We start from the raw sequence: 16,238 nt of genomic DNA, 5'->3' as shown, positions 1-16,238 counted from the left end.
AGACGTAGGCTGAGGTCTAGTAAAAAATGTGCACCAGTTGAAAACTACTCCCTCCCTTTATTGGGATTATCTCACGAATCACCAAAGTCTTAAAAAGTGAACTACTAACGCAAGATTGATGAACTCGGCAAGGATTAATTCATTAATTACAAGGCCTCTCTCATATATAGCAACAATCCCGGAATATAATGTTACTTACAATCCGGCTTAATTCATATGGAAGTGACCAGTCACTCAAATCCAATACTAATTAGAGCCAATCAACCATGCTAGCCCACAAATCAATTTAACATTAACATGTGTGCATGTCACCTCCTTTATCATGTCTTTCTCTCTTTTTATTGGCACGTGCAGCCATTAACACTATTTGTAGAGTTAATTCCATTGCTCCCTTTGTTCTTGGGAGTGTCTAAATGACATCCGGCTGAAATTGAATTTGCTTTCAGTCATATTTTCGACCTAGTAGGAGTTGACAACTGTCCCCGGTCCCCTGTCCTCCTGCTCGACTCAGTCCCCGCCTTTTCAAGAACCGCACCAACAAGAACAGGCAAACCCAACATTTAACGGGTGTACAGATGCACATTTCCTAACTCGAACAGAAAAGTACTAGCAAACTGAACCACGCCAATAATAACAAACTAGACACAAAAAGCTACTTACTACATCTCACCGCGCCAATAAGTACACAAGGGAGGGAAGGACCAAACCAGATCTCACATAACCCACATCTCACCATCGTCCTCAGCAAAAATTGAAGCAAATCATGGAGAGGGAGAACAGGAAGAAGGTACGAGAAGAAGTGAGGGAGATTCATACATCAGTTGGGGCACAAACCTGAAGAAATCCATGGAGGGGAAAGAACAGGAAGAAGGTACGAGAAGAACAAGTGAGGGAGATTCATGCAGGAGCTGGTCACAAACCTGAAGAAATCCATGGCCGAAGAAACGCAGGGGACAAAGGTAACCAAAGAGATCCACCTCTACTTGCGTTAAACACACACTTCAATTGTGAACAGATTTTGCATCGTGAACAGATCCCTCTCCTACTTTGCAGAAACCTGACATGGTTTACCAGTTTGCTCAAAAAAATCAGGGAATCAAAACAAGAACAGGAAAAGCAAGAACATAATTAGGTGTTACAGTGAACCTAGTTCAACTCCTAGAAAAAAACAAGCATTCAGAGGAACCACGGATACAAGAAACAAAATATCCCAAAATCCATTCAGGAGAAACAAGACTGAAAAAACTGCTTATTTGGGAACTGTAAATTCATCATGAAGCACTTGGTCTGAATGTTACACCTAGTACTTGGTCTGAATTTTAAACCTAGTACTGAAACATGTATTATCTGTGCTGAACACTTGGTCTGAATGTTCAATTTACAGTAACTATTGAACTAGCACTTGGTCTAAATGTTGGACTAAACCAGTATTATTTGTGCACTATAAAAAATACAACTAGTACTGAAACATGAACTAAGACTAGCAAAATACATCTACATCCCACACATCAGACAATATACCAAATGAGCAAGAACCAGGAGGCAATACAGATCTATGAGAGACAAGCAAACTTCAGAACAACCTCATGGTGATGAACTGTCCTTATGGGAAATGAAGAAGCAGCAGCAAAGGATGGGAACTTAAGGAACATAACCAAACCTGAGGTAGGGATCCAATTCAAGAGCAAAGAAGAAGGGCAGGAATTCTTCAATTTTGACTGGCATGTAGCCGGATTCTCTGTCACCACTGTCGCTGTATCAAGGACTAAAAATACAGCACTAACCCACTGGAATTACATAGCTAGATCACTGGAAAAATAAAAGCTAAACCGCTGGAACTACATAGCTAGATCACTCTAAAAACAACTGGAATTACAGTAATAATCAAATAATGTTCACAGTACTAAACCACTGGAAGAGCTAGATCACCGGGAAAAAAAACAGCTGCTGGAATTAGATAGCTAGATCACTCTAAAAACACTGGAATTACAGTAAAAATCAAATAAAATTTACAGAGCTAGATCACTAAGAAACAACTGGAATTACAGTCGTAATCAATAAAAATTATAGTAATAAGACACCGGAAATACAGAGCAATGTCACTGGAAAAATATAAACGAAAAATTACAAAGGATTACATTGAAAGTCATGTTAAATTACAATAGAAAACCAAGAAAAGAACTACTGGAATTACAATCATAACCAACTGGAATTACAAAGCTAGAACTCTGGAGTTACAGTTGAAATCAATAAAAATTAGAGTTCAAACCACTAGAATTACAGTCGAAATCAATAAATATTACAGTACTAATCCAGTGGAAATACAGAGATATCGCTGGAGAATAAAGCAAAAAATACAATGGTTTACAACTCACCTAAAATTATAGTGTAAACCAAGAAAAAAAACTGGATTACAATCATAAACAATGCGAAATCACTGGAATTACAAAGCTATTACACTAAGTAAGCAAAATCTACAGTGATATAGCTCTGTGTTAGACTAAGCAAACCACCGGAATTCAATTTGGAACACTAACCATATGCTAAATCATTGGAATTACACTAAGCAAGCAAAAATTTCAAGGTGAACCATTGTAATTACAATATCAAGACTAACCACATACTAAACAGTCAGAACTAAATTACTACAATTACAGTTCCTACACACATGAATTACAATGAATTACAATGATAAACAGTTACAAGCATCCTATAATACAGTGGCAAACCAACTAAAATTACAAAGGCAAAACTACAGTAAATACATGGAAATCCCACAGAACTACCATCTCCACCTAAATGGAATACATTAGAGAACAGAAGACAAGGGACAATCAACACTTACACTAGAGAAACTGAACCCTCTAACATGCTATAACAGAGTAAAATGGATTTAGCCAAGCATCAAGCAGATCTTACAGCCGCCCTAGCTAAAAGTGTTTCAGATTTGTGAGGAAATGTCAGGGAATGATAGTTCCAGTACATGAATCTCTAAAAAATTACTTGCATTTTTTCCAGGTCCGGGGGGCGAGTATTATTCTGTTGTTCTTCCTCAATGCAGAGAATATCAGGTAAAAAAGGATCTATTTAGAGCTTCTGCAGAATGTTTCTGCTGCTTCTGTGGTTGAAGAGAAAGTATGAGCTTCTGTTGCAAGTGAAACTGCATCAGGTATAAATATATGGGTCTGAAGGTACAACATGAGCATACAAAGTAAAACTGATGACCTAAATTTCTCCAAGCACAACAACAGAGAGACCAACCCCTCATCTCACCAACCAAATCAAACTCAGCGCGTACCAAAGGGATACCAAGATGTAAAAATCAGCAGGTGCTCAGATCCAAACGAACTAACAGATCGAAACCCCAGGACACGAACAGAATCAGGGAAACAGAGCCCAGCACACGAGCACCCGCAGATCACATCATACGATCCCCTACCCATCACACGAGCACCACACAGATCGAAACCCTCTCATGGGCCCACCAAAGGAGATCTCCCAATCAAAGTTGCCATGACTCCATCTCTCAACTCACGGAGGTCTCCGCCACTGGAAATGGAAGGGGAAGAGACGAGAGGAGCTAGAGGAAAATGAAAGAAAAAAAATAGAAATGAGAGGGCACTCAGCGAGGGGAGGCGCGGGCACGCGATTAACGGGTCTCTCCCAAAAAAATATGCGGGCTCGATAACGACCAAACAGCCCAGAGATTCGAAAAAAAAGGAACAACACAAATCTAAACACGGCGATCGGACGGACAGAAAAACGAATGAACGCCAATTGTTTTCATCCAGCTGAAAATTAGCATAACCGATGTTCTTTGGTTCATGAAGTGGCTTGCCGATTTTCAAGCAATTTACAAGTATATATAAATTCGTGTAATCTCGTGCAAAGAATCAAGGTGATACCATTGAAAGTCACCCCTTGCGCGCACACCCACGCGTTCCTCATCGACTTCAGTAGGGCAGCGTGGCTAAGCGGACGCAAAGTGTGAACCCTAAACAGCGCCAGCCAACGAACCTCTTTGATCAATTCATCCACCTCTCATGATAGATCAAGATCTTCCTCCTCCTCGCCATATAGATTCAGTCCTTCAAAAGCATTTTCAAGATTCGGATCGGGTCCATAATGGTCCCAGTATGTTTCATCTGCATCTTCCCGGTCTGGCTCCGCGGTTTTTGTGATCCCCTCGTCTACATCCCCTTCCGCCACGGACGGACCTGGCGGCTCCAGCCCGCCTCCCGATCCCTTCACACATCGCAAGGCCTCCTCTCCTGCAACTCCCTTCTTGCCTCCCTCGCCCCCCGGACTGCCTTGATCCGCCATGCACTCGCAAATTTGGGGTTAGTCGGCCTCGACCCACCGGACAACGGTAGGGAAACAACGATCTGACGTGAGAAATTGGTGGTCTTCGGCGGCGCCGCCGAAGGAAGGGGTGTACCCTAGGAAACCCTAGGGGAATAGGTGCCTAGCCAAACCCTGGGGGAAACGATAAGTACAGTAAAAAGCAAAGTATAACTCAGCTAAGCACAAACAGAACACATCACCAATTACTTTTATGAAGCAACCTAACATGAACACGCACCCAACATTCAAGGTAACAAAATATAGCACCCTAGCGTGAAACTGTGAGATGAAACTACTCGTCAAAGGAAATTTCAAACGGTCGACCGTCTACGATGAGTTTGGCAAAATTCATTCAAAATAGCTCCAAACATGAACGTGTAGTTGAACATTTACGGTCAATGAACTACAAACCTCGCATAAAAGGACCACGGTGTCATTGTCCCTATGACATTGTTCATGCATCCTGCTTGTGGGTGCTATTCTATAGGCAGGCACAGTTTCAGGTATGAACTATGATTTGGGCATAAATTTGCATTACACCATTAGTGTTCGTAGCCAAAAGGAACAGAGAATTCATATACTACAAGTACTAAAAAATCGTAGTGCTCGTCCCTTTTCCTGTTGCAGCTCAGTTGCTGTACACCATTCAGCATTACAGAAATACAGAGTACAGACTGACAGTAAGAAGGCAAGAGCACAAACATCACCTGATACATGTTCAAAGAATCATCTAAGCTAGGTACACGAATCAACGAATCAATGGCACGCCCTACGCCTACGCGTACATGAATATTATCGCATCCTACACGCGACGTCACAAGAGCGCCGACGCGGCCGCGGCCAGGGCGTCGCGCCAGCCGATGAGGATGGCGGTGGCGGCGTAGTGCGTGACGGCGCCGACGAGCACCAGCACGTGGAAGATCTGGTGGCTGTGCCCGACGCAGTCGAACATGCCCGGGCGCCACCGCTCCGGCACGCGCGCGACGTAGAAGCCGGCGCCCGTAGCGTACACGAGCCCCATGGCCAGCTCGAGCGACAGCGCCAGGTAGCACTCCGGGTGGCCCCAGTTGAGCCAGAGCGCGTGCAGCGCTGGCACGACCCCCGAGAGCCCCATGGACACGAACAGGCCGGCGCGGAGGTGCCGGAGCCGCGGCGACGAGCGGGCAGGCACCAGGAGCGCCGCCACGACGAGCACGCCGAGGAGCGTGATGGCCGAGAGGTAGGCGAGCTGCGCCGCGGGGCTGCCGAGGAAGGTGTAGTAGACCGGCGGGAAGAAGGAGGCGACGATCATGACGGCGATGCCGGCGTAGTCGAGCTGCCAGAAGAGCCGGTTGAAGCGGCGCGAGTGGCTCGCCAGCAGGTGCGCCGCCGCGCTCACCGACAGGCACGTCATGGCCCCCAACACGAACACCGTCCGCGGCCACCGCGCCACCACGTGCCCCGCGCCGCCCATGCCCGACGCCAGCGCGCTCTGGATCGCCATGCTCTGCTCGAACCAAAACAGAATTAACCATAAGAATCTGCAGTATACTACTACAACTACATTGTAGCTGGCACGACAAGTTCAATTTCTGATCGGTCGTTGCGGCTGCCGGTCGTTGGACTCATCAGAATTCAGACAGAGGAGCTCTGATTAGTCTAGGACCAGATAATGCGGTTCGTTAATTAACCGCCACAACCTCCCTCCGACAAACAGCTGCCGTCCAGCTCGATCGATCAGTGTGTGCCTGCTCACCTAAGTTAGTTTCGTTGTCGATACAGAGCATGCCCAACTGTGTGTATAGCTAAGGTGTCCAGCTAATTATTTTTGGGCCAGTTTATGATGCTACTCCACTTGGATTTCATGGAGGAACAGAGCAGGTAGGGTTGAAGAATTCTCCTCAGTTTATAATTTATATTGCTACTCCATCGTGCAGCGACGACCCAGCGAGTAAAGATACGAGTCGATTAGTACTAGAATTAATCGTAGTCTGTTCTGACCCAACTACCGAGATGCGATCTCAACAAAGAAGAAGAAAAACTATAGTGAAGATGCGGGAGGATTAGTCGTCGAGTGAGGACAGAGTTTTCGTTTTCTTACCGAACTGTTGTTGGTCGCCAACGACGACGCGTTGGCCGACGTCATCACCATCGTCATGAACCCCGGCGCCGCGGCTGCTCCGGCCGGCCGCCACTCCGTCTGGCCGGCGACAGCGAGGCCCAGGAACAGGAAGAAGCCCCCCAGATGGCTGCGTCAACAACCGGAGTCAGATCGCAAGCAGTGGAACATGAACTAGAAACACAATGCAGGAAACAAGAAGCAGAGGATGAAGAGAGGGGAATACATACGTCCAGACGTTGAGCGTCTCGTTGTGCCAGGCGAAGACGCTGCGGAGCGCGTCGCGGACGGACCACTCGCAGCGGTAGCCGCCGCGGATGAACTCGTTGTCGCGGAGGTAGTCCGGCAGCTCCTCGAACCGCTTCAGCCGCGGCAGCCCGCCGGCCCACCTGGCAGCCTCCTTCCCCAGCCCCTCCGCCGCCGCGCTCGACAGCGCCACCAGGTCGCGGCCGTCCTCCTCCGACTCCGGCGCCGGCGCGTGCCCGCAGCACCCGCGGTGGCGCAGCGCCGTCTTCGTCGTGGTCGTGGTCGTCATCGTCGCCATGTGTGCCTCGATCGTGGCCGGCGCGAGGGGAGGAGAGGGGAGGAGAGCGGCTGGCGACGGGAGTCTGAGGTCGGGGCGGGCACGGCGTTGCTCGGAGGCCGCGGGGCGTGCTTATATGGCGCGCGTCCGCAGCTCCGAGTCGACCCTGGAAAGAGGTTGTGGCAGCGCACGGGCCGGGATGGACGGCGCGGATGGATAGATGGTTGGGAGTTTGGCGAGCTGTCGGGGAAGAAGAGGATGGCGCGAGGACGTGTTGCCGCGGGGTGATGGGCCACGGCGGCGGCTTCTGGTTTCTCGTCTCCCTCTAGATGACGCACCGGGGGGCTTTGACCTTTGACTCATCGCCTCCACTGTGCCATCCAGATCGACTTTGGTTTTGCTTGGCAGGTCGTACGGCAGCGAAAGCTCCAAAAGAAACTTGGAGATATGCATAGTGTGGGCCCGCTGAGGTTTCGTGCGGGCAGCCGGCGGCCACCGGGTAGGGTAGCTCGCCGGCGAGCAAGCGGCAGTGGGGTTAATTAGGCGGGCGGGCGGGCCCTGCAGAGCAGATCTTAGTCTGTAGGCTGGGCAACCACTGGCTCAGGCTCACTCGTGTACTCAATTCGGGCGAGGCAGAGACCAATGTGAGGAAGACGCACAAGGAGGCGTACGTCAACGCGGTCCGCACCACAAGGCACGATTGCCGGCTACGATTTTATTCACCACGGACCACGAACTGTCACACGGGCCGTGGACCAGGTGGCAACACACGTGCGTGTGTGTGTGATGATGGTTAAAATGGTTGGTTGGAGTTGGAGTAATCGGAACCCACACAAACCCGTTTGGAAAGTTTAGGCGTCCCAGAAACAAAACGGGATTGCTAAATCTCAGTCAAAAGTATCAATCGGTGCTATATTCGTGAGATTTTACATGAAAGTTTGTGCATTTTTTTAATTTTCCCTTTCTTATTTTTTGGTATATGTTGTGTCACTTCACTCAGACTTAATTAAGTATCGGTCATTCGAGATCTACCCACCCCAAAACGAAATCTCATGCGCTGGCGCACGCTTGGGATTTTTTCCACATGTTTCTTGGTCTTGTTTTTTTTTTTTGGCTTTTGTCTAGTTTTTATTAGGTTGTGGTGAAACAATAATTGTTTTTTGGTAAGTGGTGTTTTTTTCGTGAAGCACAACTATGCTTTCAAGAAAGGAAAAAGCGCAGACGTACTTTCATCAGAAGCAAGTATATATGTGGTTTCACCAAAAGCGTGTATGTGCTTTCTCGAAAAGGAAAATAAAAACACCGAACATGCATGCATGAGAAGCACATATGTGCTTCCCGAAAAAGAACATAGTTGTGCTTCTTGTAAAAGGAAAAACTACAGTGTATGTTTTCACGAGAAGCACAACTTTGCATATCAAAAACGGAAAAGAACATGTCCATCTACGAGAACAACTCCCAAAAAGAAAAAAGCACAACTGTCCTTCCTATACAAAAGTGAAAAAGCACAACTATGATTCATGTTTCTTTTTTCTTTTTGGGGGGATATTAGTTTTTTTTGGTTTCAGTTATTGGTTTTTTTGATTTCTGGATTTTTTTGAAAAAAAATAAGTTTTCGAAATCTATTAACATGGGATCTCCTTTCCAGAGATCCTGATGCGAGAAATCAAAGATGAAAACGGTTCGTGAGTTGGACACACGGTTCAAGAAATAAAACATTTTTAAAAACTGAATCTATGAAAAAGGGAAAACTCCCAGGTCACAACAAGTGGCACACATGCAATGCACGGCTTGTCATTATCAGAGAAGGTGAGAGTGACCTTTGCAAGGGGTACCACTTAATTAGTGATTTCGTGCAATGGTTCGCTCGATGCAACCTCCCCAAAGTGAACGAAATCGTTTACTAGATCGAGCTCCTCATGCCCGCCCCAGATCTAACGATCGATGAGTACTGGGGTTCAAATTTTTAAGTGTGCTAGTGAAGTGTTTCGGCGTGCTCCCCAACAATTACGACATATGGACTTTGTGGGCCGGGTTCCGTTGTGCTTCTGTTGGCCCCACCCATTCCAAGTTCTATAGCAGACCGTCTGGGCCCCATGTGAAACCTAGGCCTCATGGACTCACGGTCCACAATGTGGCGGGCACATCGAGAGGCTAACTTCATAGAGCAACTACAACTACCCGCTTCCAACGGGTAGAAGGATAATAGGACACTACAAACCTGGCCCGCTTGTGCCCCGTGGCCTACTCCAACGAACACATTTTTTCATTTTCTATCTATGTTTGTGTTGTTCATATGGAGAGGCAAGTGGTAAAATTTGAAGTTGTGAATTTGTTTTTACTCCAACGAACCACCTTTTTTTCTTTTGATTTTTTTCTCTTGGTTGAAAATTGCAATTCATCGGGTTATAAGTTGTAATTAGAAATTTTCTCGGTTGTATTTTTTTGTACCACACGATTTCTATGATCACTTATTGCATTTTTTCCAAAAAATATTCACTATCTCATCACAACTAAAGGAGACGCAACAATATATTTTACTCCGCTCAGTTTGACATTTCACATCCATTGCCGGAGGAGCGGGGCTTAACAACACATGACAATGCATGGGTAACCCAAATCCATCAACACCAAAATAAATAAATTCCTATATTCAGATATAGTTGCATGTTCCCCTAAAAAACTATATTAGCCATCAGACAATATGTTATCTACGTACATAAAACCTTCAGTCTGATTACAATAAATCTTGCTGAATTTTTGCATGAAATAAAATTATGTGAATTATGGGATTTGCTAATTCTCATCTAACTGAAAAATATTTATCTCTAATCTAAATTTCGTACCATCTGATTCTGAAGCTCCAAGATTTATACTTTTCTTTTCTTTTTCCCTTTTTAGGAAATTCATGTTTTCCTAAGCACATACTCGTCTGGTGTGACCGTTTGGCTCGCACAACCGTTGTGCGTTTTTGCGTCATTCTCTAAGTAGGCCATTTGTGTTTAGTTTTTTTGGGATGTGTCTATTTCTGACGTCTTGTCTCTTTTTCTTCTACTTTTCACTTAAAAAAGATTTGTTGGTAAAGAACGCATGCAAGTAGTGTTTATTTAGAGAGCGTTCTTCAAATTATTTTTTGTGTTTGTGTGAATTTAAATTATTTTTTTGTGTGGCAAGATGCAATTTAAATGGTTGTGTTGCTGGTTACATATTATATATATTACAGATGCACCCTCGAAATGCCACTAGTCTTGAATTTTTTTTCCAGTTACAAGTATATCCTCCACATGTTGTGCTTATTTTGTTTATTTCTTGCAAATCCCTCTCCAGCTTCTCCTATCTACCCCATCACGCTCATGATCCGCCGTAATAACTTGGTATTCTGAGACACTTTTTTCCAAATTTAGACATGTAGAAGATTATGTAAAACTTATGTCAATTCAATATTTATGTTAAATTTTTTACTTTTATCATCATTTATACTAACAGTAAATAAGTGTCTCTTGTTTATTGACACAAGATTCAATATAATATTTACTACTATTTCTGTTATATCGACTTGAATTAAGATCACTTGGTGGTTAAGTAACATGATAGTTGACACTAAACACTTTCCTGTGCTACACTAACAAATATTTGTTCCTGGTAATTGTAATATAAGATATTTAAGAAATCTTATTTAATTTAAATCTTAGAAATCTAATAAAATTGCATTTATTGATAAACGAATTAATGAGATCTAATGTTTTATATTTGTGTTTATACATAGTTGCACCGAGATATCCAAATATCTTGGTAGAATATTCTAGGCCGATGGGAATACCTCGACAAACATTTATGGAAGTTAGTACTATTACTAATGTTAGTTCTACTTAGAACATGGTAATAATACAGTCAACTGTTGGTTATAAGATGTTGCCATATCGTCTGTAGCCAACGTATATAGTCACTCATACAACAAGGTTAACTATAAGGTTGGCTATAAGATTGACTATATAGGATTAGTAATTTTTTTTCTCATCTTCTCCCTATCTCTTTATTCACATTTATTGAATTTGCCTTGAAGCACACATATAGCTAGACTCTTGCATGAGAACCCTCACTGCCCTTACTTTTTCATGTTTCTCTACTCCATATAGGCAAAATTGCCATGTAAGCGGGCTATAAACCTGCTATTGTACTTGCTCTTAAATATATAACTTTGAGTTTTGTCAACGTTAGCAGACTTGATAAAGTGGGTAGACTTGATAAACACTTTTTACGGAGTCAATTGGTGGACCTAAAAATCATTGACTAAAGGGACAAAATCTTCATCAAACATGCAACGCCATCTTCATCGTGGTCATCGTCGCCATGTGTGTAGCAAGCGGCTGCGTCCATGCTCAATTGTGGCCGGCGCGAGGAGAGGAGAGCGGCTGGCGGTGGGAGTTTGAGTTTGGGGCGGGCACGGCGTTCGTCGGAGGCCGTGGGGCGTGCTTATATGGTGCGTGTCCCCAGTTCCGAGCTGACCACGTGCCGGGGCAGAACAGAGGCTGACTCATGGGCCCGGGCCACTAGTAGAAAACAGGGCTATGATCCAGGCCGGCTCAGCCCATTAGTCCCGGTTCAGTGTAGAACCGGGACTAATGTGGGCATTGGTCCCGGTTCGTGAGCCCAGGGGGCCGGCCGTACCACGTGGGCCATTGGTCCCGGTTCGTCTGGACCTTTTGGTCCCGGTTGGTGGGACGAACCGGGACCAATGGGCCTCGCTCCTGGCCCACCACCATTGGTCCCGGTTGGTGGCCTGAACCGGGACCAAAGGCTCCCCTTTAGTCCCGGTTCTTGCCACAAACCGGGACCAATGAGGTGCCTATATATACCCTCGCCCGCGAGCAGAGCACTGCAGTGCTCTGTTTTTCTCTGGCCGGCGAGGGGAGGGGTTTGTGGTGCTCTAGCTCACCTCCTATGCACATGAGGTGTTCGATGGAATTCCCGAGCCACACTACTTAAACTTTCTCCTCTCGAAGCTCGACCTCCAAGCTCCATTTTCCTCGAGATTTGTCTAGATTTAGCGGTCCGTCACGCCCCGTCCCCGTCTTCACCGCCGTCGATCACCCGCGCTGATCTCATCACCGACACCACCGTGGTGAGCCTCTTGTTCTTATCTTCTTTCTGAAAGGAAAAATATTCTTACTTGTCTGTTTAGATAGATACTTGTATCATTTTCTTACATTTATTATTGCATCTTATATAGTGCGATGGTTTTGGTATCCGCCCCCGTCGGCCCTCGTCCTGTCTATGATTCGGATTTGGTATGTATATTATCTTCATAACTATTGGTTCATTTATTGTTTATGAAAATTATGCCGACCAACGTGACATAGATTTTATTTATCTAGGATGTATGTGAATCGGAAATGCCAACCGACCCTATTGTCGAGAGGTTAAATTTAGTTGAAGAAGAAAACAATTTGTTGAAGGAAAAAATAAAAAAAATTGAGGAGGAGAAGATGATATTGGAGTTGCATGTTGCGGATGTCGTCGATGATCACAAGATCAAGATGGATGCAATGCGCTTGAAGATTAGAAAGATTAGAAAATATGCCATTCATACCGAGGCTTGGTATCATTATGCCGTTGGATCAATTGTTACCTTGGTTGCGATTATGATCGCATTTGTTTTCGCATTGAAATGTTTTACATAGTTTCAATGTATGGTTTAATTAATTAGATGCTCTGGAGAGCTATATGTTGTTAGATGAGAACTATGTATGCACTTTGGTTTTAATGTGATGATGAACTTCTATTAATTTGGACACTTAATTATATATAATGCACGCAGATGAACCGGCAATGGATGTACGGTGACAGACACACCCGCGAGTACATTAAGGGCGTGCATGAGTTTCTCGATGCGGCTGAGGCAAACAAGCAGAATGGTTTTATGTGTTGTCCATGCACTGAATGTGGGAATACGAGGTCTTACTCTAACCGAAAAATCCTTCACTCCCACCTGCTTTACAAGGGTTTCATGCCACACTATAATGTTTGGACGAGGCACGGAGAAATAGGGGTTATGATGGAAGACGGCGAAGAAGAAGAGTATGATGACAACTATGTGCCCCCTGAATACGGTGATGCTGCAACGGGGGGGGGGGGAGGGCTGGTGAAGATCAAGAGGAACCAGACGATGTGTCCAATGATGCTGCCACGGGTGAAGCTGCTGAAGATAAAGAGGAACCAGACGATGTGCCCGATGATGATGATCTCCGCCGGGTCATTGTCGATGCAAGGACGCAATGCATTAGTCAAAAGGAGAAGCTGAAGTTCGATCGCATGTTAGAGGATCACAAAAAAGGGTTATACCCCAATTGCGAAGATGGCAACACAAAGCTCGGTACCGTACTGGAATTGCTGCAGTGGAAGGCAGAGAATGCTGTGGCTGACAAAGGATTTGAGAAGCTACTGAAAATATTGAAGAAGAAGCTTCCAAACGATAACGAATTGCCCGACAGTACATACTCAGCAAAGAAGGTCGTATGCCCTCTAGGATTGGAGGTGGAGAAGATACATGCATGCCCTAATGACTGCATCCTCTACCGCGGTGCCTACAAGGATCTGAACGAATGCCCGGTATGCGGTGCGTTGCGGTATAAGATCAGACGAGATGACCCTGGCGATGTTGACGGCGAGCCCCTCAGGAAGAGGGTTCCTGCGAAGGTGATGTGGTATGCTCCTATAATACCACGGTTGAAACGTCTGTTCAGAAACGAAGAGCATGCCAAGTTGATGCGATGGCACAATGAGAACCGAAAGAAAGATGGGAAGTTGAGAGCACCCGCTGACGGGTCGCAGTGGAGAAAAATCGAGAGAAAGTACTGGGATGAGTTTGCAAAGGACCCAAGGAATGTATGGTTTGCTTTAAGCGCGGATGGCATTAATCCTTTCGGGGAGCAGAGCAGCAATCACAGCACCTGGCCCGTGACTCTATGTATGTATAACCTTCCTCCTTGGATGTGCATGAAGCGGAAGTTCATTATGATGCCAGTTCTCATCCAAGGCCCTAAGCAACCCGGCAACGAAATTGATGTCTACCTAAGGACATTAGTTGAAGAACTTTTATAGCTGTGGAATGGAAACGGTGTACGTACGTGGGATGAGGACAGACAGGAGGAATTTAACCTTAAGGCGTTGCTGTTCGTGACCATCAACGATTGGCCCGCTCTCAGTAACCTTTCAGGACAGACAAACAAAGGATACCACGCATGCACGCACTGTTTAGATGACACTGAAAGTATATACCTGGACAAATGCAGGAAGAATGTGTACCTGGGCCATCGTCGATTTCTTCCGACCAACCATCAATGTTGAAAGAAAGGCAAGCATTTCAAAGGCGAGGCAGATCACCGGAAGAAGCCCGCCATGCGCACCGGTGATCACGTGCTTGCTATGGTCAATGATTTACACTACGTAATCTTTGGAAAGGGTCCCGGTGGACTAGCTGTTCTGAATGACGCTGAGGGACACGCACCCATGTGGAAGAAGAAATCTATATTTTGGGACCTACCCTACTGGAAAGACCTAGAGGTCCGCTCCTCAATCGACGTGATGCACGTGACGAAGAACCTTTGCGTGAACCTGCTAGGCTTCTTGGGCGTGTATGGGAAGACAAAAGATACACCTGAGGCACGAGAGGACCTGCAACGTTTGCACGAAAGAGACGGCATGCCTCCGAAGCAGTATAAAGGTCCTGCCAGCTACGCTCTTACAAAAGAAGAGAAAGAAATCTTCTTTGAATGCCTGCTCAGTATGAAGGTCACGACTGGCTTCTCGTCGAATATAAAGGGAATAATAAATATGCCAGAGAAAAAGTTTCAGAACCTAAAGTCTCATGACTGCCACGTGATTATGACGCAACTGCTTCCGGTTGCATTGAGGGGGCTTCTACCGGAAAACGTCCGATTAGCCATTGTGAAGCTATGTGCATTCCTCAATGCAATCTCTCAGAAGGTGATCGATCCAGAAATCGTACCAAGGCTAAGGAGTGATGTGGCGCAATGTCTTGTCAGTTTCGAGCTGGTGTTCCCACCATCCTTCTTCAATATCATGACGCACGTCCTAGTTCATCTAGTCGACGAGATTGTCATCCTGGGGCCCGTATTTCTACACAATATGTTCCCCTTTGAGAGGTTCATGGGAGTCCTAAAGAAATATGTCCATAACCGCGCTAGGCCAGAAGGAAGCATCTCCATGGGCCATCAAACAGAGGATGTTATCGAGTTTTGTGTTGACTTCATTCCTGGCCTTAACAAGATAGGTCTCCCTAAATCGCGGTATGAGGGGAGACTGACTGGAAAAGGCACTCTGGGAAGAGACTCAATAATATGCAGGGACGGATATTCTTGGTCTCAAGCACACTACACAGTTCTACAGAACTCTACCTTGGTGACCCCGTATGTCGATGAACACAAGAACAGTCTGCGCTCCAAACACCCGGAGCAGTGCGACGACTGGATTACATCTGAACACATCAGGACTTTCAGCAGTTGGTTGGAAACACGTCTCAGAGGTGACAACACTGTTTGTGATGAGTTGTACTTGTTGTCCAGGGGACCATCTTTGACTGTATTGACTTACAAAGGATACGAGATAAATGGGAATACATTTTACACGATCGCCCAAGATCAAAAGAGCACCAACCAAAACAGCGGTGTCCGCTTTGATGCAGCAACCGAGAGCGGAAAGGACACATATTATGGTTACATAGTGGACATATGGGAACTTGACTACGGACCTGATTTTCAGGTCCCTTTGTTTAAGTGCAAATGGGTCAATCTGTTAGGCGGCGGGGTACAGGTAGACCACAGTACGGAATGACAACAGTGGATCTGAAAAATCTTGGGTACACTGACGAACCGTTCGTCCTAGCCAATGATGTGGAACAGGTTATCTATGTGAAGGACATGTCTACCAAACCGAGAAAAAGAAAAGATAAGGAAGCGAATACATCATACAATGAGCCAAAGCGCCACATAGTTCTTTCAGGAAAAAGGGACATCCTGGGAGTGGACGGCAAGACAGACATGTCTGAATATTATGAAAAGTTTCATGAAATTCCTCCCTTCAATGTCAAGGCTGAGCCAAGCATCCTGATAAACAATGAAGATTATCCATGGTTACGGCGCAATAAGCAAATGACACAAGCAAAGAAAAAGTGAAGACTTTCTCCCGCAATAAGCAAATGCTATGTGGGTGAAATTATGATACCATCCCAACTTTCAACTTTTTCAGAGTTCA

General features: G+C 45.5%; 1 protein-coding gene across 1 annotated transcript; it reads right to left on the bottom strand.

Annotated features, from left to right (window-relative positions):
• Positions 1 to 4,925: 4,925 nt before the first annotated feature.
• On the bottom strand, positions 4,926 to 7,452 carry LOC147961734 (heptahelical transmembrane protein ADIPOR2-like). Its single transcript, XM_087536443.1, has 3 exons — positions 6,673 to 7,452; positions 6,425 to 6,572; positions 4,926 to 5,830 (listed from the first exon to the last, which is right to left on the bottom strand). Exons 1-3 carry the CDS (start codon positions 6,984 to 6,986, stop codon positions 5,159 to 5,161), a joined length of 1,134 nt encoding a protein of 377 aa, XP_087392569.1. The 5' UTR covers positions 6,987 to 7,452; the 3' UTR covers positions 4,926 to 5,158.
• Between the last annotated feature and the right edge of the window lie 8,786 nt (positions 7,453 to 16,238).

This window comes from Triticum urartu, chromosome 7A (genome assembly GCF_056163025.1).
Source record: "Triticum urartu cultivar PI428250 chromosome 7A, HENAU_Tu73, whole genome shotgun sequence".
Lineage (NCBI taxonomy): Eukaryota > Viridiplantae > Streptophyta > Magnoliopsida > Poales > Poaceae > Triticum > Triticum urartu.
Note: the sequence above shows the minus strand (reverse complement) of the source record. Positions and strands in the feature narration are given on the sequence as shown.

What these genes read in the sequence shown, in the direction of transcription:
- LOC147961734 (XM_087536443.1), bottom strand. Translation starts at nt 6,986, where the DNA reads ATGGCGACGATGACGACCACGACCACGACGAAGACGGCGCTGCGCCAC. An exon ending in GAGACGCTCAACGTCTGGAC is followed by an intron (nt 6,573 to 6,672) that starts GTATGTATTCCC and finishes TTGTTGACGCAG; the next exon opens with CCATCTGGGGGGCTTCTTCC. An exon ending in TGGCGACCAACAACAGTTCG is followed by an intron (nt 5,831 to 6,424) that starts GTAAGAAAACGA and finishes TGGTTCGAGCAG; the next exon opens with AGCATGGCGATCCAGAGCGC.